This window comes from Accipiter gentilis, chromosome 32 (assembly GCF_929443795.1).
Source record: "Accipiter gentilis chromosome 32, bAccGen1.1, whole genome shotgun sequence".
NCBI lineage: Eukaryota > Metazoa > Chordata > Aves > Accipitriformes > Accipitridae > Astur > Astur gentilis.
Genome location: NC_064911.1, coordinates 18,328,588 through 18,356,356, shown reverse-complemented (window position 1 = coordinate 18,356,356; position 27,769 = coordinate 18,328,588). Strand labels below are relative to the sequence as shown.

At 41.6% G+C, this 27,769-nt stretch overlaps 1 protein-coding gene across 6 annotated transcripts; it reads right to left on the bottom strand.

Moving 5' to 3' along the window:
• Positions 1-1,541: 1,541 nt before the first annotated feature.
• Positions 1,542-26,602, bottom strand: ACOT9 (acyl-CoA thioesterase 9). 6 transcript variants are annotated; one of them, XM_049835024.1, is made up of 16 exons: positions 26,426-26,602; positions 24,886-24,977; positions 23,277-23,303; positions 20,249-20,294; positions 16,438-16,608; positions 16,307-16,344; positions 14,087-14,170; positions 13,388-13,491; positions 12,200-12,273; positions 9,994-10,061; positions 8,914-9,025; positions 7,680-7,770; positions 7,116-7,201; positions 5,172-5,259; positions 4,842-4,992; positions 1,542-4,599 (listed from the first exon to the last, which is right to left on the bottom strand). In XM_049835024.1, the coding sequence occupies exons 1-16, from the start codon at positions 26,437-26,439 to the stop codon at positions 4,541-4,543; spliced, it is 1,305 nt and encodes a 434-aa protein (XP_049690981.1). In that variant the 5' UTR covers positions 26,440-26,602; the 3' UTR covers positions 1,542-4,540. The 6 variants fall into 6 exon arrangements, with proteins under 6 accessions (XP_049690981.1, XP_049690983.1, XP_049690982.1 ...); XM_049835026.1 differs by lacking the exon at positions 26,426-26,602 and adding an exon at positions 26,339-26,400; XM_049835025.1 differs by lacking the exon at positions 26,426-26,602 and adding an exon at positions 25,691-25,771.
• Positions 26,603-27,769: the final 1,167 nt, after the last annotated feature.

Below are 27,769 nucleotides of genomic sequence, written 5' to 3'. Positions count from 1 at the left end.
CCTAGTGCTTGGATTAGGGGTTGCCGAGGCCTTGTTGACATACCTGGAAATGTCTTAAGCACATGCGTAGTGCTAATCTTCAGATAAGCACAAGCAGGACGAAAATTAAAATCCTAATTATTTTTTAGGCAACAAATAAAAGTGATGTCATCTTCTGAAAGAAAGAAGATCCACCAGCAAACTTGACAGAAGTCCACATTGCGCTGGATGTCCTTAGCACTGCTTGAAACGTGACCCTTCGGAATGTCGGTGCAGAGAGTTGAGGCTAAGAACCTGATGTCCAGCCGCTGGTTTGAAAATGCTGACTCACGTCATGGGATGTATTTATAGGCCTCTCTTGGAAGTGCATGAAGTCCAGGTGCTCAGAGCTGCCACTGTGAACTCATCTTTTGGACAGAAGAAACAAAGAGCTCCTGCAGAACAAATAATAACTAGTAATGAGACACTGCCTTCAACTTCCACTGCTACTTCGGGCAAGCCTCCTGCACACCTCAACCGCTCTCTCGGCTGTTAAAGAGAAACTTTACACGGTGGTGAGGGCTGCAGGTGAAAGCTACCTCTCCAAGCAGGATGGATCTAGCTGGGGTAGGAACTTTTGTGACCTCCCCGCCTTTGGGACGGGTACTCCAGCAAGCCTACCTCACTGAACAACACCCGCAGATGCTGCCCCACCACCCTGGGATGCTCTGAGAAAGTTCTGCCTCCCCAGGCAGCCAGCCCTGCCTCTCCTGGGGTGCAGAGCCCTGGCGCCAGCCTACCTGCGATGCCTGAAGAAGAAACTCACTTTTAGCTGCATTTAATTCTGGAGATGATCCCCTGACAGGCTCCCCACCGGCCTTGGCGGACACAGAGGGCCCAGGGGACTGCTCCCTGCTGCAGGACTGCACCTGAATTTTCTGCTGAACAGTTAGTTACCAGATAAAGAAGATGCCATGAGTAGGGACCAGAACCCATACCACTGTCCCTTCTGAGTGTCCCAAGCACCAGTCCCCAGAGCCATGCTCCCCTCTGCCAGAAACCTCCCACTTCTGCAACGTAACAGAAGACAGAAGAGTAAGGAGCAGCCAGTGCCCAGAAGTGCCTCCAGCCTCATGGACAGGAGCCCTGCGGGGACGAGGATACCCCGCTGTCAGGGCAAGTGCTCCAGTGTATTTTCTATGCAGGTATCGTCATCCAGCTACACCTTCCACAAAAGGAGTCCCCAGTTTCTCCTTCATGAAAGCTGAGTATTTACCCTTTTATTTTCCTGTTAGCTAGTGCCTAGCCAGTGAAGAAGTAATCTCTCTCACACCTAGTTGAAAATGCATTGAGAGGAGGACCAGCAATCAAACAAGTCTGTCAGCAGACAAAGGCTGGACTGAACGTGCAGGAAAACGAGTTAAGCATGCAGTAAGTTTAGAGTGGGTTTCTGAACTAAACCCTCACTCAGTGGCCCATGCTGCACCAGCTCCAGCAAGCTTCTTCCCAGAATGCTGTATACCACGATGTGGCTGCAAAGGAATCACGTGTATTTGAAGAAGGGCTACGGGAAGCTGTAACAGTAAGTTTGAGTAAGTAATTTTAATTATATATTTTTTTAAAACCACAGAAAAATAAAAATATTTAAAACAAAGCGCTTTTCCAGGCACTGAGCTCAGCCAGTCCCACAGAAATCTCTTTTTGTAACACCATTAAGTTAGGGGAGGCAATCCCGCTACCGCAAACTTCCTCCTCCTCGCTGTATTCCCAGACGCGATGGGCACAGAAACATTTACTTCCCACTACAGAGCCACAGCCAATTACATAGATAGGTTCACCATAAATAAAAAGATTTTCTACCAATACCTTTAGGCTTGCATAGTAATGGTTAGTCACTTATAGCAGTGCCGTGTTGGTCATTAAGTTGCAACATAAACTCAACATTAATTACTATGTTAAAATATTTTAATTCTGAATGTGAGATCCGACAACAATTTTATCTCGCACACAAAGGTATACAGAGATGTACATAAACAATACCCTTGAACAAAGATACATTTAGCCTGTTATCAGAGAGGGTGACAACCTGGAGTTACCTTCTCGCAGTAAAAAATATGTCAGCACATATTCTGTCTTTCTGTTTACTACTATATATATTTTATATCTTTTACATATGTGTATATATTTATACATACACACATTCTGTATGACTGTACATACATTTCCATAACTAGTGTAATTGTGGTATGTGACTAAGTTATCACGAACTTTGAAAACACACTAATTCTTCTAAGCATCGTCATTTGCGGTATTCATTTTCTTCACTGTGCCCTGCACTGTTCTGATGTCATGCCTTGCTCCCTATTCTATTATCTCTTTTTCTCCTCTCCAATCCCTTCCCAAAGGCTGAATTTAGAAATTATGATAAATTCATCTTTAAATACAGCTGAAAAGGCAGTAGAGGAAGAACTTGGTATTCCCTTAACCTACAAGCGTTATACAAAAGCGACCCAGGTAGGACCACTGGGACAATGATAAAAACCTGCAGATAGTCAGGAGTAACACATAGTTCTGAGCTAGATCCCTCCACTTCTGCCTTCCTACTGATTTTTTAAACAGCCAACAGTGATCCATGCAGCAAGGGGGGAAGAAGCTGGGATAGGGTTTCAGTTCTTTATTTGTGCGGTCAGTCAAGTATATTCAGCTTCCAAAGAGTTTTAAAAAGGAGAAAACCAGAAAATACAATATATATCCACAGTGTCATAACCATTAAAGACTGTAACAGGCAACACCCCTGTGCCTCCACTGGAAAGGTATCTAACTTACAAATAAAGGCAGCCAAATCTTAGAAAGGAAAGGCTGATGTATAACATGCTGGTTATTACAATGCTTACTCTCCTCACCTGAATAGCAGTCAGCTGTTAGGAGCCACTTCATTCTATCCTAGCACCAAAGGAAGCTGGTCCTAGTTGTGAATTTCTCAAACTTTCTACTCAGAAAAAAAACTGCAACATGTTGCTTTATTTTATCAACCTGTTTTGTGCATCTGTGCTGATTCACATAATTTCTACTCGCTGCTTCCTGATTTCAAAAGATTTTAAACCTAGCAGGGAAGCCAGAGTCTGTTCTCATGTATTATAACACATATTCAATCCATTTAACCTACTATTACTCCTCTTTGGGTGTCTTGATTGGACAGGATATCAGTCTTGATCTGAAGGTATCAGAGGTCCCATTTTGTGCTTATGACTAATCATCCTCACTGCTAAAAGCTGATGCCTCCCATCCACTCACCTTCCTAATTTCAGGATGTTGGGCTTTATCTGCCAGATATTGGAGATTATTAAAACTTTTTCCACTACATCAGAAGCACTTCAGTATCAAGTACTTTCTTCCTGTTACTTATATGCCATAGTTATGGCCACCATGGTGTCCCTTCTGTGGGGAGAATTACTCTGTCCCTCACAGGTAAGCTTGACAACCTTTAAAGCTGTGCAATAGTCGCATTTCATTACTGTCTACCAAGGAACCAGACAAATAATCCAGCTGAGGAGGCTGTCCTCTAGCTGTACCACCCCTCAGTGGGATAAAAATCCTCCCACCATTCAGCAGCTGATTTGGGAGCTGCTCAACACAGATTGTCTGGACCCCTAACTCCAGCACCAGACATAACCATTACCATTCTAGCAGCATTTTACCTTTTCTGCTCCCAATCCCTAACAAACCAAAATGTTCTGTTCTACAGTGCCATTTCCCAGTCCCACCCAATCTCACCAATCAGATCTCTACTCTACAGGCCATGAGAAACAATTCATTAAGGAACTCACAGTTATATATATATATATAAAAAAAAAACAGTTAGAAGAGGCTGGCAAGGACTGGCTGTACACAAACAGAATGCCAGAAGAGACCATCTGGCCACCTCATTTCATTGCAAAAATCAGTTTCCTCCCATGGGAACATGAAACCATCCAAAACAGAAGCTGCAACCACCTTGTAAAATCTCAGCTGATGGGAAACACCTGCTTTACATTGTGCACACACTAGTAACTTCTGAGCTTATGGTGCTGCCCAGATGCATCTGTCCTTGTTAAAAAAAAAAAAAAAAGATGACCCTAAGCCTAATTTACACAAGATTGTAGGTCAAATGGCTTCATCTGTGTGTATCCACTTATTGCACACATTTTTCTGATAGAACTTCTATCTCTTGTCAGGCAAACACAAAGGAGAGCTACCAAGGGAAAGAAGGTAGATGGTGACAAGACAGCAAAGTGTGTAATGAGATCTCTCAAAGCAGACAAAGAGAAGCTATCTAATGCTTAAGACTGCATCTTTTCAGCCTTTTTTCCTAGCATCAGCATGTAAAAGTAGATTTCAACAAATCCTAGTAGCAGAGAATAAAAATCCAAATATATGCAAATACATAAATAGCACTTAAAAGTTTTTTTTGTTGCAGGGTTTGGTGTTTTGTTCTGGGCTGGGTTTTTTTAGTATTGTAAGCACCTGTCTGTCAGCCATCTCTGGTGAGAACTCCTTCCAAGACAGCATGCTGCTACACTGCTGATGCAGTGTTCAACGTGCGTCAGATGTCTTTCATGATGGCAGCAAAGTGTCGCTTTCCATCTAAATACAACATAGACTCTGAAATAAAGTGGAGAAAAGAGAGAACAACATTAGTAACTTAGTACTACAGTAACCACACAGAATGGGAAGATTAAGAAGCAATCCACACTGTCATCAAAGCATAAATGTGCTTTGCCATGAAATCCTGTTAAATTATTCAAATGCCAATAGTTCACTTACTAAAACGACAAATGTTCCAACAGAAAGCAAGCTGTCTTGTCTACAGAGTTATGATGACAATGCATTAATTGGATACTTGCCTCCATAAGTTTTGGGGATGACCCGTGGGACCTCATTTTCTGATATAAATGTAAAATGGAAGATATTGGTTGTCTGGTGCTCCCTGGTATCTGCATCATAAACCTCACTGTGTACTCGAACCTGGATGTAGTTTTTCTCTGTGTAACAGACCTACACAGTTAAGATAAGAGTTATAGCTCATAATAGTGCTGAAAACTGTAACAGGCTTCACTGCACTGTTTAACAGGAAAAGTCACACACCCTCATAATGCACTGTTCATTATCAGTGATTAACAGTGACTACAGCAAAGGTAAGCTTTAATACTTTTTAAAAAGAAATCAATTCCTACCTGTGCAGAAAGCAGTAATAAGGACCCAACCTCAACTGGCCTCTGAAACATGATATCATCAACGGATACGATAAAAGGTCTGGAACTCCTGAGCAAGGAAAAGAGAAATTTCTTCTCAAGAAAAATGAGAGTGTTTGGAGAAGTTTAAAATATTTCATTGTCAGCATTTTAATGAAGGGTTACTAGAAAATAGATCTCTCTCTTAAACACAGGCCACAGAAGTGTTAAAGCATTATGTCATCACCCAGGACAAAAATAACTGGAGGAAACGTCTCACATGCATAAAAATACACACTCTCTAAGGATACATTATTGCATTGTTATTGTATCTTACAGCTTACACTTGCTAGGCAATCTTCATGCCATCATTGCTTAGGCCTCATTTTTCCAAGCACTGACATAAAACACTTCACTTTCTATCAGGCTATAAATGCTCCATTAAATTTATGCACAGATCTTTGCTGGGTGATGACCTCAGTCACACTTTCTAAGCACAGTTACAGGAAGAAGTTCAGAAACTATTCCTCTTGTGTACAGAATGAAAAGATGTAGTATTTATGTGATAGGATGTCCATTTTATATTGTTAGAAAACTGTATCAAGCTTGTGTGGCAAGGTTTTGGGGGGAGGGGGGGCAGAGCTACAGGGGTGGCTTCTGTGAGAAGCTGCTAGAAGCTTCCTCCATGTCCAACAGAGCCAATGCCAGCCAGCTCCAACACAGACCCACTGCTGGCCAAGGCCAAGCCCATCAGCAATAGTGGTAGTGCTTCTGGGATAACAGATTTAGGAAGGGGAAAAAGACTGCTGGGCAACCGCAGCCAGAGAGAGGAGTGAGAACATGTGAGAGAAACAACCCTGCAGACCTCAAGCTGGGTGAAGAAGGAGGAGGAGGAGGAGGTGCTCCAGGTGCCAGAGCAGAGATTCCCCTGCAGCCCGTGGGGAAGACCACGGTGAGGCAGGCTGTCCCCCTGCAGCCCAGGGAGGTCCACGGGGGAGCAGATCTCCACCTGCAGCCCGGGGAGGACCCCACACCAGAACAGGGGGATGCCTGTAGGAGGCTGTGACCCCATGGGAACACCATGCTGGAGCAGGTTTGCTGGCAGGACTTGTGACCCCATGGGGGACCCACACTGGAGCAGCTCGTGAAGAACTGCAGCCCGTGGGAAGGACCCACATTGGAGAAATTCGTGGAGGACTGTCTCCCATGGGAGGGATCCCGTGCCAGAGTAAGGGAAGAGCGAGGAGTCCTGTCCCTGAGGAGGAAGGAGCGGCAGAGACAAGGTGTGATGAACTGACCCCAACCCCCATTCCCCATCCCCCTGTGCTGCTGGGGGGGAGGAGGCAGAGAAAATTCAGAGTGGAGTTGAGCCTAGGAAGAAGGGAGGGGTGGGGGAAAGGTGTTTTTAAGAGTTAGGTTTTATTTCTCCTTATCCTACTCTGATTTGATTGGTAATAAATGAAACTAATTTCCCCAAGTCAAGTCTGGTTTGCCCATGATGGTAATTGGTGAGTGATCTCTCCCTTATCTTGACCCATGAGCCTTTCATTCTATTTTGTCTCCCCTGTCCAGCTGAGGAGGGGAGTGATAGAGCAGCTTTGGTGGGCTCCTGGTGTCCAGCCAGGGTCTACCCACCACAAAAACATACCTCCATAAAGTCAATCTCAATAGCTTGGCAAGATAAAAGAAAACAGAAAAAGGATGTATTTTCTACCTTGACATGTACTGCTTAAAAACCAAGCTCTAAGGAGGAAGAGGCAAATCTCTTCGTAAATACAAACAGATGCTCCAAGAGAAACAGTGGTGTACACTAATAGTGCGAGATTCTACTAGACACCTCCATCTCTTCTACTCAGGTTGTCATTAGGTTGGTTAGCTTGGCTTCCCGACCTATGTATATGTGCACAGTGCTCTGGATTATATAAATATTGCAGGTCAACAACTCACCCATAGCTGCAAGCAGTTGCCCATCCTAGTTCAAATGCCTTTCTCATGAGAAAACCCCCAAAGATCCTATTGAAGATGTTCCGTTCCTGCGTGTAGAAACAAAAAAAATCAAACTGCTATATTACATATATTCTTTTCAAAGCATTGTGTTGAAGTCTGTACTTCAGTTCACAGTATTTAACAGAACTCCCAGCACCTAAATGTATAAAAAGCACTACTGAAATATATATGCAAAAGTCCAAATGGCTGAGGAAACTTTACTTAATAGGAGCTCATCCAACTCATTTGACAACCTAAGGTAAAAACTCAAAATTGTGTCAGCAACCAGAAGCCCAACTTAAACACTTTGCAAAGGAATTTCTTTACGCAAAATGAAATCTGGTAAAAAAACAAAGTAACTAAAAATATTCTATTTCGCAGTGACATATAGAAAAGTGCAAAAGAAACTAAAATCTAAATACATTGCAAGGACTGCAGAACTGAAACAAAATAATGGACTGACTAGTCTTACAAGACAGTTCATAAGTAACCGTTTCTGTAATTCATTAATATTTTTCAAAATACCTGAGGATGGCAAATCTGTAGGCCTTTTAGCTTTGCATCTTCCATCCACACTGAATTGGGTGGTAATTTACGACTCCGGAAACTTACTGTCCTTTGGAAGAGACAATAAACTTTATAGCCCACATTAGCAGAATTCAGCAAGTCAAAAATGCACAAATAGCAAATTCAGACACACACTAAATAAAAAAAAAAAAAATATTTAAAAAACACCAAAAAACCCTCCCCAAAAAACAGATACACTATCACTAAAAGCTGTTCCAACTGACCTTGAAGACTTATCTAAAATGATACTTTGATTTCTTACTGCAGTAAGCCTACACTCCTGATCTTTCAAAAACTTCTGCTAATGTTCAAGCTTATGTGAATGAACAAACTTGAGAAAGGTACATGAAAGAAAAGATGAATCAGAACCACAAAGCACACACTTTGTCAGAAAAGCCTTACTCTGTTTTTTAAGTCATAATATGAATTAAAAGCAAACAATGAGCTAACAGAGTAATTTAACATCAAACAAACAGACAGTTTGAGGTTTTCAAATCCAGACAGAATGTGTATAAAATACATCTGCTAATTTTAAGGGAAAGCATGTCTCACTTTGGCAAACAGCTTTGAAAATAACAATTTAATAATGTCAGTCAGTTAAAGAAATTATAAATTATCCACAAATACAACATTGCACTCTGATGTCATTAGGCATTGTTCTATCACAACTGGCACTGGACGATTTTACACAAATCTCACATACAAGAGAAGTACACCAAAACCAGTCCCCCTCAAATAATGTTGTCAGGTATATTTAAAACACATTGCAAGGTTACCTGGTCAAAATATGGCCAATTCCTGCCCTCAGTTTTTTGCCTAGATATCATGGCAGAAAACACTTAGATTGTGCAAGTCACACAGCTGCAAAACCATTCCATTCCCTTATTTGGTTAAACATCATTAACCTTTTTCCTCAAGAATATTCCTAACAGCTTGCTCAGAAGCTCTTTGTGATTACACTGTCACTTTCTAACACTCTTGAACAACACAAGACTCATTTAAGAGATGCAGCCATCAGATTAAAGTTTATACCTGTGTTTCAAATAAAATGCCACAGAATTTAAGTGGTGAAATGGGAAAACAAAACGCATGTGTTTATTCCAGACTACCCTCTTAGGAGCACCCACTCAAAAGGCACATTACTTTTCTCCTTCATAAGACCTCAGTTCTCCTCCACCTCTCCCCTTCTTGCCTTGTGTCCAATGTATTAAGGAATATATCATGAACAATGTTTCTTTCTTCTGCAGTGGGAGCCATTTTCAGTAAGGAAGCAGTGCTGAAATCAATCCTCTTCAGCTTGTTCACTAAACATTTTAAAAAAAATTATTACAGTTCAAAGAAAAAAAAACAACAAACATTTGGCTTGGCTTTGAAGATTTTAACTGGAATCAGCTGACTCTTTTCTTTTTTTCCTTTTCCCCCTGTGAGTTAAAAGCTGTAACTTCACAGTCCCATAGATTCAAACAGAAATTTGGCTTTTAGAATTGACTGCACCAAAGAAAAAATAAGGCATAAGTTCACTGTTACCTCACCAATGTAATGAAGACCTTTTATACATAGACTATGATACCCACCCACCACTCCTACAGAAGAAAGCTTAAGTACTCCCCTCAAAGTAGAGAAAAACATATCAAACAAGAAACCCTACAGAACAAACATATTCTTCAGGTTTTGCCAATGGTACAAGAATGCAGATTTATGACAGAACTCATTACCATAGGCCATAACGGTTGAAATTTTAGCTTAAAAGGTCTTCTGTTCAGTTTATTCAGTCCTTAATGTTTCTCTAATTCTCTGCTTTAAAATTCCAGCTTGAAACAAAAGAAGATGGAGCTACACACTCCTTCCCCTGCTCTCCCCCTTTCTTTTTCCAAGTTTCTTTCCAAAAGGAACAAGGGCACCTAGACAGGTAAGGAGCTGTGATGCACCTAGCAGACCCACCATGGAGGCAATCAATCAGCCAGAGCATTAGTAAAGCCTGTGCTGCACTCAGATCTGAAGTGGAGTGAGCACCCTGGAAACAGAGAGGCCTAGGAAGGGTGCAGATCACATCAGGAGTGCCCTTGTCTGTCAGTTTATCCAGATTTTCCAAGAATGTGATGGTAGGCTTTTAAACTCTCTTACACTACTGACACACACAAGACAGAACGAAAATCTGGTTTTAAACAAATGAGGAGCACTTCTAAGTAGCAGAACTTCTGAAGTTTACTTCCTTCCAGCTATTAAGTTGAACCTGAGGCAGATGTGCATACTACCAGGAAATATGACATACGTTCCCCTTGCTTGAAGATTTCTTCTTCCTCAGGGCTCTCAGGAATGAGTGGATTAACAAATGCTGGCCTACAGACAGGAATTTTTTTTTAAGTTACAAACTTTAAAAGAATTTGTCCTGTAAATACATTATAACAGTCTTCCATTTTTGCTTACATGCACAGTACATGATGAAAAAACATACTTCAGGTTACATCATAGAAATAAATACATTATTTCATAATGTGCAGCTGCCAACAGAATATCACTTTAGCTTTATCTCTGAAGGGGCAGTTAAGTGATCCAACCACTATCTAGTATAATTAAGAAAGAGTAAGTGATGCATCTATGCTTCTTAAAGAGCTAAAACTGAACCCATAGATCATAATGAAGATTATTCAAGCAGAAAGCTATCTAGAAACTCAGCAAATGAAGATGTGATGATCTAGTATAGTCTAAAACAGATACACAAAACTTGAATGGTATCATTCCTCCTGGAATAGAAAGAGCACAGTGCCATAGCTAGCAAGTGTTCTTATAATCTACATGTTCCCATGACAGCCTTATCAACAGCCAAAAGCTGTTTACCACATGTACCACTTATCAAAGAAGATGAGGCTCCCTCGAGCTCAAATTTGTGTGTTTATTTTACTGCACAAATAACTTTAACCTAATTATTTCTTTTCACAAGGAAAGGCAAATGCTTATTTTCAAGAGCCATTCTTCCCCATACATTCTAATTATTATTTTTCTATTTTCAACATCTATACAAATGCTCAGAACAATATATATATACACACACATGTACACACGCACAAATACCTGCTGAACAATTCACATCTACCCCAAGCCTTTACTTGGGCTGGTGACAAGAGGCATGCAGAGAGAATCTTTTTGCTTGGAACAAACTGCTCTGTCCTGGTTTGCTACACCTCTGGATTTTGGAGACACACCAGCTCCTTCTCCATCACAGAGCTCATTCTCCCCCTCCTCAGCTCAGGACGTATCTACGTAAGTTCTCCTGTCCAAGCCCCAGGCTGCTGAGATGCAAGTTTGCTATGGTCCAAAAGCCACACAACCATGTTTCTGTGGCACTATAACCAACCTAACATGCCCTGTACCTCTCTGAAAGGTTTTTACCTCACATAGAGTAAGTACCCTCCTTATATGGACAGAATGCTTCCAAAACACAGCTGGCTTGTGGCCAGCTGGCTCGAAGAACAGCCACTGAAGTTTGTATCTATCTGCACAAGTTCATAGTAGGCTTGTCCTCAGTCAATCTGCTAGTGTATAATTACATCAGATTCGATGTAATTCTTTTGCAAGATAAGTCCTTAAAATGAGAAACATAAACATATTTTTTTAAATGTATAGTATGCTAATGGGTTCTAAAAAAAAAATCTCATCAATCTGAAGGAAACCAACCTAGTAACTACTTCTAACATTATCAGGACTAAATAATTATGTCAAGCAAAACCCCTTCATTAAACATGTCCCTCTTCATTAAATACAGGCAATTATTTAAACTAGTTAGAAACAGAAAATGGTTTATTACTGTTGCAGGCTATACAAGAAAGAGGTAAGAAATACAACTGATTTCTCTGGTGCTGGAGTCATAAACCAAAACTGAAACTGAGAAGCTTGTTAGTGTAATGACTAAGGAATTACAGAGAGAGTAGAATCAGAAAAATAAGAAAGTTGGGTAGTTTGATTTTAAGTTCTGTGGGAATACTTATCAGTCGCATGTTATTTACATAAGCAATTTTTAGGCTGAATTATTCTGATGACACCTATCACGTGTCTGTTAGGGAATTAATGGCATTATTCACTCAAAGACTATTTAACCATTGAAACTCAATCTTTTCTGGTTTTATGGCAAGAAGGCAATTAATTCTAACAACTACTGGAATGCGGGTGGGTTTCTGGCAGGCTCATTCACTTCTGTGTTCATCAGGCCAGTCATTCAAACACAGGCGAAATCTGTTAAAGAAAAGGGTCAGATCCCAAGACTTAACAGCAATTCCTGGTATCATCTGACTGCTGAGATCATTGCTCTGAAGCTTGCCGCAGAAAAGTAACACGTGCCAGCAGAAAAGATCGACTATGTGATTTATCTATCACCTACGTGATATGGCTTCTACACATACATAGCAAGCTGCCATGTTTGCTGTTTTCACAGTAGGACCCCAGTAGGAGTCTGAAAATTATTTTCCTGTCCTACAAATTACCGTTTATTCTCTGGATCCCGGGCCACCATGACAAAGGTTGCATCTAACACTGGGCTGTAATCACCACCATGCAGCTAAGAGAGAAAAGAAACAATTATGTTTTTAAACTCTAAAATTGTAAATGTGCTTAGCAAGCTATTCAGTTGACATCAACTATGCCATCACACTGTAAATGTTGTTTACTTTCACGTTCTGTCATTCCTTCCAAGATCTCTCACAATAGGTCGCAGAGAAGGAAATAACACAAATTAAAACTCTAGTTTCAGGAATTCTGCAATGTAAACATTAAGCGGGGAATGTTTACTAACTACTACTTTCAGCTGGGAGGGGAGAAAATCAACACAGGCATTGTAAAAGGACCCACTTACCCTTTATTCCAAGAAATGCCAAAACATTTTTTTGTCAATACTAAATTGCCATTAATGCCAGCACTGTGAGGAGTTCAGACAATAAAGGTATAACATTATCTTCTACATCAGACACTTAAACAGGTAAATATTTTTTTTATTCAGTTGGTCTCCTTATCTGAATTATAGCCACTAATACCACTTAAGTGTTCATTGCATATTTTTGTTATTCTAAATAACTGAATTAATGTTTCAGTTAACTAATCAACTGACAGTAAATATTCACTAGAAATGTTAAGGATTTTTTAATTTAATTATTAATATTGCTTTTGCTTCCTGCACAGTGTATCCTAGTTACACCCTTCATTTATTTTCTATTATTCAGTACTTAATAACTTATTACAAAAATTATGCTACACAGTAGATACAATGAACACAAGAGATACAATTTACTACTGAATCTGAATACCAACATTGAAATTTACAACTCGATAAAATGCAAAGGTATAAGGAAAATAAAGGTTTTTCAAAAGCAGGGAGAAACTTATTTAAGAACATGCAGAACACAGCCATCTATTTGTTCTGTAGGAGTACTGTGTTGCAGTTTAATTACAAAACGCTGGTTAAGAAAAATGCATGTCTAGAAAGATGAGCAACAGAGTATCTTGCTGCACCTAGACTATGGGAAGTCGACTTGGTCTTGAAACACTAGGGCTGTCTCAAGCCCTTCAAAAACAGTTATTCTAGAAAATATAATTTAGATTGCTAATGCCGCCATCCAGAATTCGCCCTGAAGCACCTCAAGCCTGTCATAGGATGGAGAGGAGTCACAGGAACTAACCTGCAGCATGTGCATCTTCACTTCCATGGACGTCCTCCCAACCCAAGAAACATTGCCTGTGAATTTGATGTCACAGTCTGGATATATAATCTTCTTGCACAAATCTACACGACAAACATTAGAGGTTACTGGAGACAGATCCCTCACATCTAATATTAGAAAGACTGGATTCTCTAAGACCTTTCCCTGTTCTGCAAGTGGCAGTACATGCAAAGACAACCCAGAAATGACAGTTGTTGCAAGGGACCACACTGCTAGCCAGCAGTTTCTGCCTTATCAGACTTCTAAAGCCAGAACAGGAGGAAGAAGTAGGCACGCAGGTGGCAGATGGATGGCAGACCCACAGAGATGTTCAACAGAACAGGTGACACAAGCAAGGTCCAGCTCCACCAGAACACTGTTCAAGAATGAAGCTAAGAAACTCATGTGCCGAAATAAAACCAAACACAGAAGTGCAGGAAGCATGAAAGTTGTATTTTAAAGGGAAGGGAAATATGAAATGGTGAAAAGCATCTACAAAACCCTCCTCCCTCCTCCTTTCAACAAAGGCCAGAGTACTCAGAGTTCAAAGCCAAAACAAGACAAAGTGAACTAAACAGCAAAGAAGTTATCCTCAGTAACAACTATAGGAAGGCAGTAGCTTCTGAAAGAGTAAGACAAACAGATGAAACCGTTTCTACTGACCAAATTGCCACTTACTGATTTTATCCACCAGAGCTGTAACTATTGATAAGGGAGACCTTGGCTGCATTTCCTGCTTGGTGTGAGTGTAGCAAATAAGAACTATGGAGAGACCAAAAATGGAGTCAGCTCTAACAAAAACTTCAGCGGAGCAGATCAAAGCCATCTTTGTGAAGTGTAAGAAGTACCTACAAAACACAAACTAAAGCATCATACTGTAGGAGTGCACATAACTTCCACATTTTTGTGTATGTAACTCACAGGACTGCTATAAAGAAAACAGTGATTCAGCAGCTGTCTCAGTTATATGCATATTTACTTACTACAAAGAGAAATGTAACTGAATGCTTTAAATCAACCCATCATTCCACTTCCAGTCCCATGTAATCTCTTCCCTCTACCCCTGCAGCCCACTCTCACAGATCCTTCCTGCCTTCTATTTTTATTTCATACAGGTTATCCAAGGATACATGCTATCTGATGACTTATTTTCAAATACTGATTCCTTTAAAGAGATGCAGATTAGACAAACTGTGCCTTACAGACATGAAAGCATAGTCAGAGGTATTTATCACACTGTAATTACTACTAGCCAAACCACTATTTAATTAGCTCTGCTCATAAGAGCATATCCAAGTAAACAGACTCCTTAAGAGTAATACAAGGCTGCAAAGATCCTTTTTTTTTTTCTAGTACTTATGTGATTTTCACGCAACACAGACTTCCAAAATTGAAAGTATCTCTTTGCACTTAATGAGATAAAGGGAGATCTCTGTTCTTCAAGGTAATCCATGATTTTTTTTTCCCTAAAATTACTGAAGTCACAATTCTAAAAACTGTTGTGCCTATCATGCCATCAACACGAATGGGTTTTATCAGAATCCTATTGCCAAAGACAAAAAGCTAGAAGTCAACCAGACCTTTATGCAGTACATCTGCTGAGATCACAGAATATACTGGGGGGGGGGGGGATGAAACAGCAGATTTTCCTGTGAAAACTGCTGACCACCATCCTGAATATTGTGTCATTGGTACAGAATCTTGCTTAACCCAAAACGATACACCACCAGTGGAACTGACTGAAGCCCAGTATGACTACAAACAAGGCAAAGGCATTCTGTGCTGCAACAGGAAAAAACTAAGATCTTCACAGATTTCCAGAGAAAATAGGCAAAACACAGAATGAAAAACTGGCTCATCTCATCTACCAATAGAGGGTAGCCAATAGTTTCAAGTCTCCTTTTCTAATTCAGGACAGGTATTGAAGCCAGTATCTTCTACATCACAGAAAGAACTATAAATCATCTAGCTATTTTGTCTATCCTTGCTAGATAGGTGACATGCATTCACTTGTTTCTCTGCCTTCCTCAATTTTGCCCATCTGGACCCACAGAAGGTCTTTCTTTCCTGCCAAAAATACCTGTTCCATTCAGAACTTTCCCTTAATAAGCACTTATTCTTTGTCAAAAACCTCCACCAAAATGCTCCCAACCAGCTACAGAACTTTAATGAAGAAGGAAGTCACCTGGTGCCATTTTAAGAGAAAAGTATCTCCAAGTTATATTAACAACGTAGCGCTTATTTTAGCTGCAAAACAAAAAGTCAAAGATCTTGAACTTTTAAAGACCATGAATAAATGAAAAGGAGAAAATAAATTAAGAAAGCTAGCTCATGAAACAACTGAGTTGTTTTCACCCTTAACATCAATTTACAGAGACAGAAACCAAGAATTTATACTGAGTGTTTTTCATTTGTTCTCAATGGATACATTCTGTTCTTCCCGGATTATACTCTCTTCTCCCCAAAGGGAAGATTAAAATATTTGCACCTCACTATCTGTTGGATTTTCTGTTGTTGGTGGTTTGGGGGGGTTTTAAGAGAAAAATCATATGTTGTAATTTTAGTGTGCTCTGCAAATTTTCTCTGATTTAACACTCAATGCAGATTCATAACCTAGGATTATTTCTCAGTAAATTATCCTTGTAGTTGGTCCTTTACAAAATTGGCACAGGCAAGAAGCTGAAGCTGAGTGATTTTGCTTCTGGCTGTTCTTTATCATCCTTCCTTCTCCTTCAGCATCAGTATCTTTTCTTTTTTTTTCCTTCCCCTTTGAGATAGCACATCGATGTGATTCCCTCCTTGAGGTCATACTGTATCATACCAAGCAGTGCTCAGCAGTACTCAAACTCACTTTGTCTGCATTACTTGTGCATTCTTTACAAGAGCATAGATACATACCTCCTAAACTGTCAAGATCTTCAAGTATCCTTCCAAACCTGTAAGACACATTTTTTGACAATTAAATACCTACATACATAGTAAATGAAAGTTAACACTTTCCTGTATGTGTAACATGGTTGCTTTGTTACCTTACACTGTTGTGTACATTCAGGTACTTTTCTCTTATTTCAGGTTGACTTCCTAGAGGTAGAATAACTTCCAAGTAGCTATCCTTCATTCTCCTAGGAGGGAGGTCTTCCTGCCGTTTTGCCAGTAAAGTATGAAGAGCTTTTCTTTCTTGCATTGCTTGCACATGATCCCTGGTAAGAAAAAAACCACTCCATCCAGAGTACGACAACAGAACTACAACCCTAGCTAAAAGGTATCACATTGAAGATTATCAAAACAAAAACAAGAAAGTAGTAAAAATAGCAAGACACAGTAAGCGTGCCTTGAGAAGAAAGTGAAATGCACATAATGAGATATGCTAAGCAAGTCTACTGCAGAAAACTTTTAAACAGTTTTGTGTACAACTGGCAAGCACATACTAACGAGATGAACAAAATTTATCTAATTCTGAATGCTACCAAAATGGTTCACTTTGAAAAGAACAAATCAGACATAATTTAACCTATGAGGGTTTGTGCATATTCATGTCTTCCATAGCTACTGTATCACAACCCTTCCTACACTGACAATTTTAAAGGACTGTCAACTTACAACCTCTCCCAAGAAGTAAAACAGATGTACAGTGTTGGTTAGTACTAACAACAAAGAGAACTCATCTGCTAAGACTTGCTGTCTACACAGGTGAGTTCTCCCTTTATAAGCATCAGTTCACACAGCATACACTTGATCAGCAAGCTAAAAGAAAGGGAAAATTAATCTATTTCTCTCTCCTCCTACTCAGTTGTCTTACGACTATAGAGGAAAGTTATAGAAAGAAACAATACAGAAAAGGGAGCACTACCCTTTCAGACCTGCCTTTCCAGCACCACCAAATCAGAGGGGTTGCAACTCTCACAAGGGTGTAAGGGCCAACTTACTGTCGCTTCTTCCCAATCTACCAGATTGATTCCTTGCACGGGTATCTATGAGATATAACAATCTTGCCCAACACTCTCTCTTACCTGTTCCTCCAAAGTTCCCTCCCCTTAAAAGTGCATCCTGACTGAATAAAGCAAGTATTTCATAACATCCCTAGAATCAACAACAAAGCATTAAAAACCTAGGGGTTGAACATGCAACAGTTCCAGTATAAAGCCAAGGAGGATGCAAAACTATGAATCCATTTCATAGAGCAAGAGAAGGCATAAAATGCTATGTAACCAAACTTAATTTTAAACTTTTGGATATGTGCCATTCATTCAGTTGTGCATGCTGCATTGCTGAGATCTGAGTGCCATTATGTTTAACAAAAGCAATTTAAAAAAAAAACTGAAAGAAAACAACAGAAAGAACCTTTTCACCAAGAAGAAAATTTATCTTAAGTTTTGACTTTGGATGAATTCTGGGTATTAGCCATTTAAGACAAAGACTTTTTTGGCTTGAGTTTTATTTTTGGAAGAGGAGAGGTAGGTACAAAGAAGTCACACGTCAAAAGTTTATATTCCCTCTTTTCTGTTTTAATAATTTTGGGGGAAATATGAATAATCCATGATCAAAGAGTAAAAGTCTAGCAGAAAATTTCAGTTAGTTTTGTTTATTTGTTTTAAATACAAAATATGGTTTACCTCATTTGGGCAACATGACTACTGCGGAGTTCAGAGAAAATAGAAAGGCAACAACCTGCTCCAGAAGGTTAATGTTTGAAGTTATACCACTACATAGAAATAGAATATACTAGATGACTAAGGAAAGATGCAATGTCCAAGATGATGCACCTTTATACTTTTTAAAAGATTTGTTTCCAAGGTCTTTCAGTGAAAGGTTTAAGAGAAATTAATCAGAGAGTAAATCAGAAATTTGTCTACAAACACAGAGAAACCAAACAATAAAAATTGAACTATATTCTGTTTTCACAAGTACCATCCTGGCTCCTCTGAGGTCAGCAGCAGAACTCTCCTTGACTTCAGCTTCAGAATTTACTCTTCAATATACAGAAATATTAGGCTCAAGGCAGTAACATTTTTCAACAGAAAAATACTGTTACACGCTGCAGTACCAGTCATACAGTAACAATATGTCATCTAAGTAATAACTAATACCTGCCCTAAACATTCTGAGAAATGACATTATTTATTTCTGAAATGGCCACAACTCTATCTAGACTATGAGTACCAATGTACAGATTAGTAGTTTTAATTGCAATTTAAGTACAAAACCAGAATAAATATATAAGCAAGATATTTCTTTCTAATACAAAATGCCACTGGCCTTTACAAGAGAAATCATGAACCAAAGTTTCCTTTTAGCAAAATTAATGACCGAAGGTGTTCCTCCAACATGCATCTCTCCTCAATCCCAGCAATCCAAATGTATGTGCATCAGTCCTTCCGTAGTTCCCATTTCAGGACCTCTATCAAGCTATTCGCTTAGGTTTGTCCTCTTTAGTCATTCTGTGGCCTAACTCAATTAACGCATTGGCTGTTCAGTCTCCACACGTATCAACTCTTTGTCACTCCATTTTAAAAGTGGGATCTCAAAGGCTTCATCATCCATGTCCTCCAGACCTCCCCATATTAAACCTGTCATACTCAAGCACTCCCAGCTATGGGCTCCCCGGCTTTACTTCTTTGTGGTAGTCAAAGCATACAGTACTCTGCAAACCACTTCTGCTGCATTTTGTACAGCACAAGAAACCTACCTATCTAAGAAAAACACTGCTGTGGTGATCTTGGCATCAGCCTGGTCTCCTTCCAGTATGGGAAAAGAAATGGATGGAACAGATTTGACCAGAGCCCTCTAAAATCTCAATCCTCAGATGGCATTTCCATATGGTGTGGTTACTCCCCAGCCATTCAGGGCTGCAGGAAAGGCTTTTTTTAAAAATCAACTTCTAGAGCCCTTTTCAGCTGACCTACTGAAAATTTCAAGCCCCCTCATGCTTAGATACTAAGCAAAAATCAGCTTCCCCGATTCAGGCATTTTCTTTAGCATACCTATAATCCTGTTTAGATAAACCTAGTCAAAAGGCCTGGACATATCAGACGCTCCACCCAGGCAAGGCTCTCTTTGTTTCCGTATCAATGCACAAAGTGTGAAAGAAGAGCTCAACAAACACAGCCATAAGAAAATTAACAATCAATACAATAAATATGGGACCAACGAAACTGCAATACCTAATTCCCCCAGACTGCTATACTGTCTTTTTCAGAACTGTTAACAGTAGGGGATTATAGTCGACTCTGACTTAGTCAGCGTAATAGACAGGGAGGAAGGTACCCTGAATAAAGCCAAAACATCAATGACTTAAACAATATGTAAATTAATCTAAAATTAAGTTACAGCAGGGAAAAGAAATGCCCGAGATGCTCCTGACTAAGGAGACCCCCAATCCCAAGTTGACAATTTTCCAAAGTGACATGGGTGCTGCCAGGCCATTTGTAATGCGGCCTGCTTCACGCTGAACCAGCTTAATTGCCTCTGAATCCAGTGCAGGATAAATCTACCATGTGGGTAATCCACCAGCAGATAACCCAAGAGGTAACAGCAACATAACATTTCCAACCAGACTCTACAGCTCTTAAACTTCCATCAGATTCAAAGTTAATTGGAGAATCTTGTAAGTATCAAGATCACATATTTTGTTCCTTTGGTGCTAAAGATCCTCTGCCAGAGGAATGTCAGAAGTTTGTGATCCACAAAGCAACAATTCAGAAACCTTGTTTGCATTACTTTTTAGCTGGATCCTTTTTCTTCCTCAGTCAGCAAGCTAACATTGTTAACTTCCACTACCACAACCCTGAGCTCTACCTGGGTTTCACAAATAGAGTAAAATACATTTAATGTACACTGTACCTCCAGTTGGTAGATGCTCCCACTATATCCCTCAATCTGCTCCGCACTGGAGAAAAAAAAAAAAAAAAAAAAAAATCAAAGCAAATCAAGCTTAGTTCTGCAAGTGATGAACGTGAGGCTGCCTGGTGCTAAAAGGCACAGTCCTCATCCCAGAACAGGAAAATTAAGCAAATTCATGCAAATAGCAGCCCAGAAACAAAAGTCTGGCCAAATATACTGATGCTGTTAGTAGGCATATCACAATAATGGGTTGAGTAACATGAGCTTATTGTGTATGGCCAACAAAGAGTGTTTGTTAATGCAATCAAACACCTGCAGTGCTAATTAACAGCTGAAGGAGACAGCGGATCAAGATCAGATTGAGGAATTTTGATGTGAAAGTATTTCAGCCTAAACACAAACAAACTGTGGAGATAACATAAATCAGAAAGTCATAAAAGAACATAAAAAGGAAGAGTGCAGCTGGGAGACAGGGAATGAGGAGAGTACTATTTAAATAATCCCAACCACGAAGGCAGGTAATGTCAGCAGACAGGCTATTGCCAGCAGGGTTTCATAGCCTAGATTTCTAGCAGTCTCAAAGAACACAGTATTAAGACACTGAAGGCAGGCCTGTAAAATTGATTCCGGCACTGTTTACACTGAGTTAATACTAGTTCTGCATAAGCAGTTTTTTTACTCTTTCCTCGGATGAGGCTGTTAAGTGTGCTAAGGTCCCATCAAGTCTATCAAACTACTCCACCACTGTTAGGCAGGTGAATGTATGCTATTTGGAAACACCTGAAAACAAGCAGCAATAATTCCCAAGCTCAGAAAAGAAGTTGAGAATTGTATAGTATGGATTCCTGGCTTATTTACAAAGATTTCTATATAAGAGGGTTCATATATTAGGACAAAATAGTTATGGACACATCAAGGAGGGGCTACCAAAAAAAAGCCAAAATTTCATGGTGAAACAGGAAGAGGGCTGCTGGTGACTCACGAGCTGATCCTTTATACTTTTAGGTTATTAGACATCATCAGGCTTGGCACTTTTCAAGCTAAATGCCCGGTCAGAGCATTCACAGGGATCAGCAAGCTGTCCTGTGAACTGTGGAGCAAGCAGAGCCTGATTTCCTAGGTATTTAAATCACATACCCCTCTCTCAGCCAGATCCACCAGGTTCTGCCCCCTCCTCCCCATACAGCCACTTCAGTTTCTGCTGCTTTCCTGCCCAAGTCCCCCACACCATCACCACTTCAATACCCCTAAACTCCCCTTTCTTGCTCCTTCCCCTGCAACACCCCCTGCTCCCACCCCTACAGCTCCCAGCCTGCTTCTGCTTTGCCTGCCCTCTAGACAGGCGCCAGCATGAGCTGTGGTTAGCCCAGAGGAAGGCAAGGGGCTGACTGCCAGCCAGCCAGCACATAGATCCCAGTCACTCACCAACTGCCAGCAAACACCATGGTCCGTGGCTGACCCCAACACTAGCTCTGGCACCCTAACGAAGCTCTGATCTGAAAGCCAGTTTTCACAAAGCTTGTGGAAACACGTTTCTCTTCGAGATTTGTGCTTGTCTATTTTGGCTGACATCAAGCAACAAAAGGTTCTGGAAGAAGAGGGGGACAAGATGATAGGCAGACAAAGACAAAATAGATTGCTTAGGCCTCATTTCTTTAGGAAGTTAGGCTAAAAACAGGTTTTGAAATTAGAAGAGTTCCACCACTAATTTTAAGAACAAAAAATCTTCAATGAAAGGAACTGACTGAAAATCTAGAGTTGACTTTTTTTTGGAAGGTGGGAAAGTTTGATTCTTTTTTTCTTAAGAAGCAGGAGGCTTGTTTACAGAATAGGTACTACTTTCCCGTTACTCATACTCCACCTGTGAAGCTGCCATAGCATGCATTGGATCAGTACAGTGTTAGCAGAAACACTGTTACAGCTTCTAGAACACAAAACCTCAATTTTCCAACAGTGCGCAGACTGTGCTGGGAGGGAGGGGGAATAAACAGCAGTTTCTCTTTGTTTAAACTAAGTTCATCTTCCTTTTCAACTCTAAAGAGGTAAAAAGCCCTGAAAAAAATCTTGGGTCCAAACCTGCAAACATGGATACACGCTGTTAATCCCATTTAATACTTCTGATTTCAATTTTAGGCATACAAGTAAACATCTGCCAGGCTGAAACCACTTAATTTTTATTCTAACAGTAAAATGGACAAAGCTTAAAAGTGTTTCAAAAATGTTACCAAGCTAAATCTAGTCCATTTTACAGGCTCGTAAGTACATAGTTTTTCTCCTCCCACCCACCCCACCCCCTGAAGACTACATTGCTCTTCTAGATATTAGTTATCTTACAACAGAAATTTAAGTAAGTAATTAAGCATAAAAATCCATAAACTCTTCCTCTTATTTGGCAAATGTCTTAAATGTGCAAAACAGTTACAGCAAATAGGGTTTATCCATCGTTATCATGTTGTGTATTTCACTGTATCTCCTAAACTGTGACCGGTGGATCATTAATGCCAGAGCAGCAGGGTCTGAGTTCATTTGCACTGTGCTGTGACAAAGGAGACGAGGGCAGCTGGACAAGATCACTGCATTCATCCCTGCCAGTAAGACCCATGCCCCACTGTGCTGGTGCCTCCCCAGGCTGTATCCAGGTTCAGGTAGACCGCTACGATGTATTTTGCTACCAGTTTTGCTATAGAGCTTGGTCTGGAATTCAGTGAAAGATGCAGATTCAGATGTCTAAACTGAAACTAAGTACTGCAGGAGTTGCTGTGTAAGAGATTTTGTATCCCACAAGCCTCTAATAAACGTTATCCAGCACACCACCAAAAACACAGTGCGCTGACAGAGATCTAGTACAACAATATTGCCACAAATAAGACCAGAGCCATTCACTGAAGGCAAAGAGGCTTTAAGCAAGTTGACAGAGAAGAATAATAGCATTTCATTTTTCATGAACGCTAAAGTAAGGAAAAACAGTAGCTGAGTAACTTTAGTGTTATAGCAAATATTAAAATATGTACAGATTACCACAACACACCATTATTCACATGAATGGGTAAGTGTCCTGTGGAGTGGAAAACACAGGTTAGATCAACAATTAAAAGAAACAATGCAAAGTACATCTAGTAAGGAATTATCTGATTATTCCACCTGCTTGAGTTCCACTTACACACGTGTTCCTTGATTTTAGCAACAGTAGGCAACATGTCCTTGCCTGATTTACACTCAGTATCTTTGTGTTTTCAACCGAGTTTGTCCTTTCCTTCAAAGCCCACTTTCCAGTTCCTTTGTCTACTGGCTCTGTGTAGTATTTGCTTGCAGTGTAATTCCAATCAGTTTTTCAAACTTGGTGCTACCATATACTGTTGACAAACACTATTAACTTTGGAAAGAATATCTGGAGCATTTTTCATGAAGTGGGATGACAGTTATCTCAGAGGAAATTTCCAAAGTCCTGCTTCGTGTAGCCTTTAGGAGAACCATGGAAGAAGTGAGGGAATTCACAACTGGGACCCAAAGTTGGGAGTAAGCATGTGAAAAGCTAATAAGAATAAGTTTTTGGTGTTTTGTGAAAGCATGGATACCAGATTAAAGGAAACTAGTTTACATGTCAGCAAAAGGTTGTATAACGTTATTTCAATGTTACAATTTTGGAACAGAATGTCAAATATTTACAGTTGTTATAGTCCAAAAAATACTAGTATTCCTTGGAAACAAATCAGAGGCAAGGCCAGGACGGCCTCACTGCTTCACTATTTTTACTGGCCTTCTAGGTGATATCATTATCAAATATCCAAATAAAAGAGCAGGGTAATATTTGCAAGTATGCAATGTTGTGTATCTTTGCTTCTCTCCTTTAAACTCCCACATTACTATTTATTAACAATAATGAAAAAAAGTTCTCTTAACAACAAATAACCCTCATTTTCTCTTTTACTGGATAACCTGTGGTTTCTATTTAGAGAACAAAGGGGAAATTATGACCTCAGAAACAAGCAGAACTCCATGAAGGAATTATTTGTGCCTGGCTCCAGCATTTTTCCTCCTCCCCTTTTCTCAGTACATGGGATTAGAATGCAAGAAAACTTTTTTAAAAGCTTCTAAAACAGGAACATTATGATTTATTACTATTAGAGTGCTAAACCAATCTTTCAACACAAAGCTCTATTGACAAGAGCGTTTTCACGAGGCAATCCTGCTGATCTGATTAAAAGATTTCTCCAAGTTTACAAAATTAACGGTATTGACACATTAAACGTTCCGTAAGACATTATTTCCACTCAGTTTCTCCATTTCTTGGCCATTCTCTCTAGTCGCCATAGTACCTGTCTGTACTACACTGACTTTCTATCAAGAGCCAACTTGAGAAGCAATTGTCCCCCCAGAAAAGAATCACATGTTCTTCCAAGACTGAAGAAGCAGATGAGCCAAAATCTGCAACTTCAATGATTATGCATAATTGTTGCCATTAATCTCCAAACACATGAAGTGATTTTCTGCTACTTTTTAAACACTTACACTAGGAGCTAACAGTCAAGGGCACGCCCATTATCCAAACCATATTAACACATGAAGAGCCACCACCTGAAAGAATAAACTCCTTAGCAACATTGCTAAATCTTCCAATGTACAGCCAATTACTTTACCTTCAGACATGTCAGGAAGGACTGGGGAGCCACTGGTCCCAGATGCGAGTTTCCTAGCCAGAACAGAAGGAAGCTTCCTCATGGTGCACAACCTATAGGCAGAGTGGAAGAATTCAGTGTCATTAAAACTAACGCCATGAAAATAATTTAGGATTTACTTTTGGAATGGTGCCGATTACTTCAGAAACCCCACTTCTTATACTTAGCCTGATTTTTAGAACCAGATACAGTCAGTAAAACAGTTCAAGCCAGCTGAAATTCCAGCTGATACCTGTCCTTATCTGAAAACAGGAAGGAAGAATGATTCGCTGGCCGCAGCTGTTCTCTTCAATGACTATTCAGGTGCCCTGGGACAACCAGCTTGGACCAAACGCCAACTTCTACCCTGTGGGCATCCCAACCCAGAGAGGGTCTGTGTGCACCTAGGAAATCATCCATGACCCTGACCACACACTTCTCCTGCACTTGGCTGGTGTGCATAGCAGGGGAAGGTGGAACGTCCCAAGAAGGATATCACAAGGCCTCCCACACACTCCCATTCAGCTAAGACCGGTCTCCTCCTCCACGGCTTAGTACTGCTGCAACTCAGAACAAGCCTAAAGTGCAGGATAGAACCGCCTTAGCTGTTTGGCAAGAAGGGACAACTACGAAACCCTTCAGAGAATGTAATCCGCCCCACAATTCAGTAAGCATTCAACTAGGTAGCAGCCAGCACGACTCCTCCGGGCGAGCAAAACCGCGGTAACACAAAAATACACAGAGGGTCAGCAGGAGTAAAACCCCTCGTGATAGTTCATGGCCTTACCCTGACTGCCTGTCCCTTAGTTTTCTTCAGCTGAGGCTGGGCTTTCACCTCAAAAAAGAAAGGGAGGCAAGTCCTCAGGCGCCAGCGGAAAAGGAGGGCCATGTACTCATCTCTCTATATATATATCTCTCTCATGTACGTATCTATACATGCCTATCACGTACACACAAGCTTCCTCTGGCTGCAGTACTACTTAAGAGAGTAAAAAGGAACGCACACAAAAAAGAAAAACAAGGAGAAAAAAGAGGCCCTCAGAAGCCAGCAGAGTCTCGTACGCAGCAGCAGGGAGGCCACGCACAGCAACGGCGAAAACTCCCCCCGACTCCTGCAGCTGCCGGACTCGCGTCCCCCGGCCCCCAGCAAACCCCTTCCCGCCCAACGCCGCCGGCCTCCCCTCAGGCTCCGGCCGAGCCCGCTTCCCGCCCGAGGCGCCCGGCCGCTCCCCACGCAGACGGGCCGGGGCTGAGGAGGCCGGCCGCCATCACTCGAAGCCGCCCTCTCGGTTTTTCGGCCGCCGCGCCCTGACAGCGTCCCGCCAACCCACGCACCGAGCACACGCACATCCCTCCAGCCCCTTCACGGGAGAGGGCACGGCACCCCCTCCCCGGGTTAGGGCGGCGGCGGCGGCGGCCTAGGGCCCTGCCTCACCTCCGCCGTACCGCGGGGCCCCGGCCGTGGGGGAACCGCTACCTCCTCCTCCCTCGTCAGGCCGGTGCGGGGACCGGGCAGCCTTACCGGGTGGCCAGCATGGTGCTCCCCACCGGGACCGGAGCCGGAGCCGTTCCCTGAGCGCAGCTCTCCGCGGGGCTGTGCGCAAGCGGGGACGGGACACGGCGGTGGCCGCCGCCGCCGCCTCCTCCTCCGGCCGGTCACTTGGTGGCACTCTTAGGGAAGGTAATTGAGAGCCTTTGGTGTTCTGAGGGGAGGAGAGGTTTGAGTAAAAGGCGGCCGTGTTAAATAAGCTGTGCGCCTTCCGCAGGCGGGGTAATCAACAGGTTGGATGCTTCAGAATTACCTTTATTACTGGGAATGGAGGAACCTCAGGGCAGAGAGGACAAGCGGCCTGCGCCGGGGTCCGCACGCAGACACCGGGGAGCCGGTAAGGAATAGAACTTGGACAACTAGCCGCTAACCGCATCGGCAGCCCCCATGGACTTGGATGTGGGCGCAGGCCGTGGCTTTCCCACCGACCGGAGCGTATGTGATCGTTCTCACCGGCCAGTTCAACTTGGCAGCAAAATGGTGCTTGCAGGAGGAGCCACGAGTTGGCAACGAAGTTGTTAAACATTGCTTGGTAGGGGCTTACCGAAGACGCCACCGAGGTTGTACGAGGATATGAGCAAACAGATGTTCTAGCGCACGGTGAAAGTCCATTAAGCAGGTTATTCCATATTTGCAAGAGTAACACCTGACCAGTCTTCTTTTCCTCTGTCACCTTCATTTTGATAAACTGCATCCAAACAAACTAAGGCTATGTGAATTCAAAAATGGGATTCGTGACTTCTTTGTATGAGACTTGTGATAGATTGCAGATTTCTGTTTTGAAAGACCAAGAGACTGAAGTTGCGTGCCCTGCACACTGAGCAAAACCCACCCGGAACCGACTCTTGCTACTAACACGGTTTTTCCATCACGGATGCGGTGCGAGCGCTTCCCTCCTGTTCCACGGACATGTAACCAGGCACAAGCGAGGGGCCTGGCGGGTGATCCTCGTCGGTGGAGGAAGCAGAGAGCGGGCAGAGCGGCAGGCATGGGGAAAAGGAAAGTGGAAAAGCTCCTCTCAGCTGCCCCACAGCCCCAACCATCTTACTCACAAGTCCCGTCCCCAGCTACAGCCCTGGTATATATGCCAGCTGACACAGTCACACGCTTCTTGCTACGTGACCGCCCGTAGACCAGCTCTGCGTGTCTATGAGGAAAAAGTCGAGAGCGCTAATTGCAAAGTTTCTTGTTCATCCGGTCGTGGGAAAAAATGTGGAAACCTGGCATGGGTGTGTGCTAAAGGTTCAGAAACCAAGATGCCATGAAAAGAACCGCCTCTGATCAGTGCAAAAGACTGTGCCAAAAGACAAAACTGTG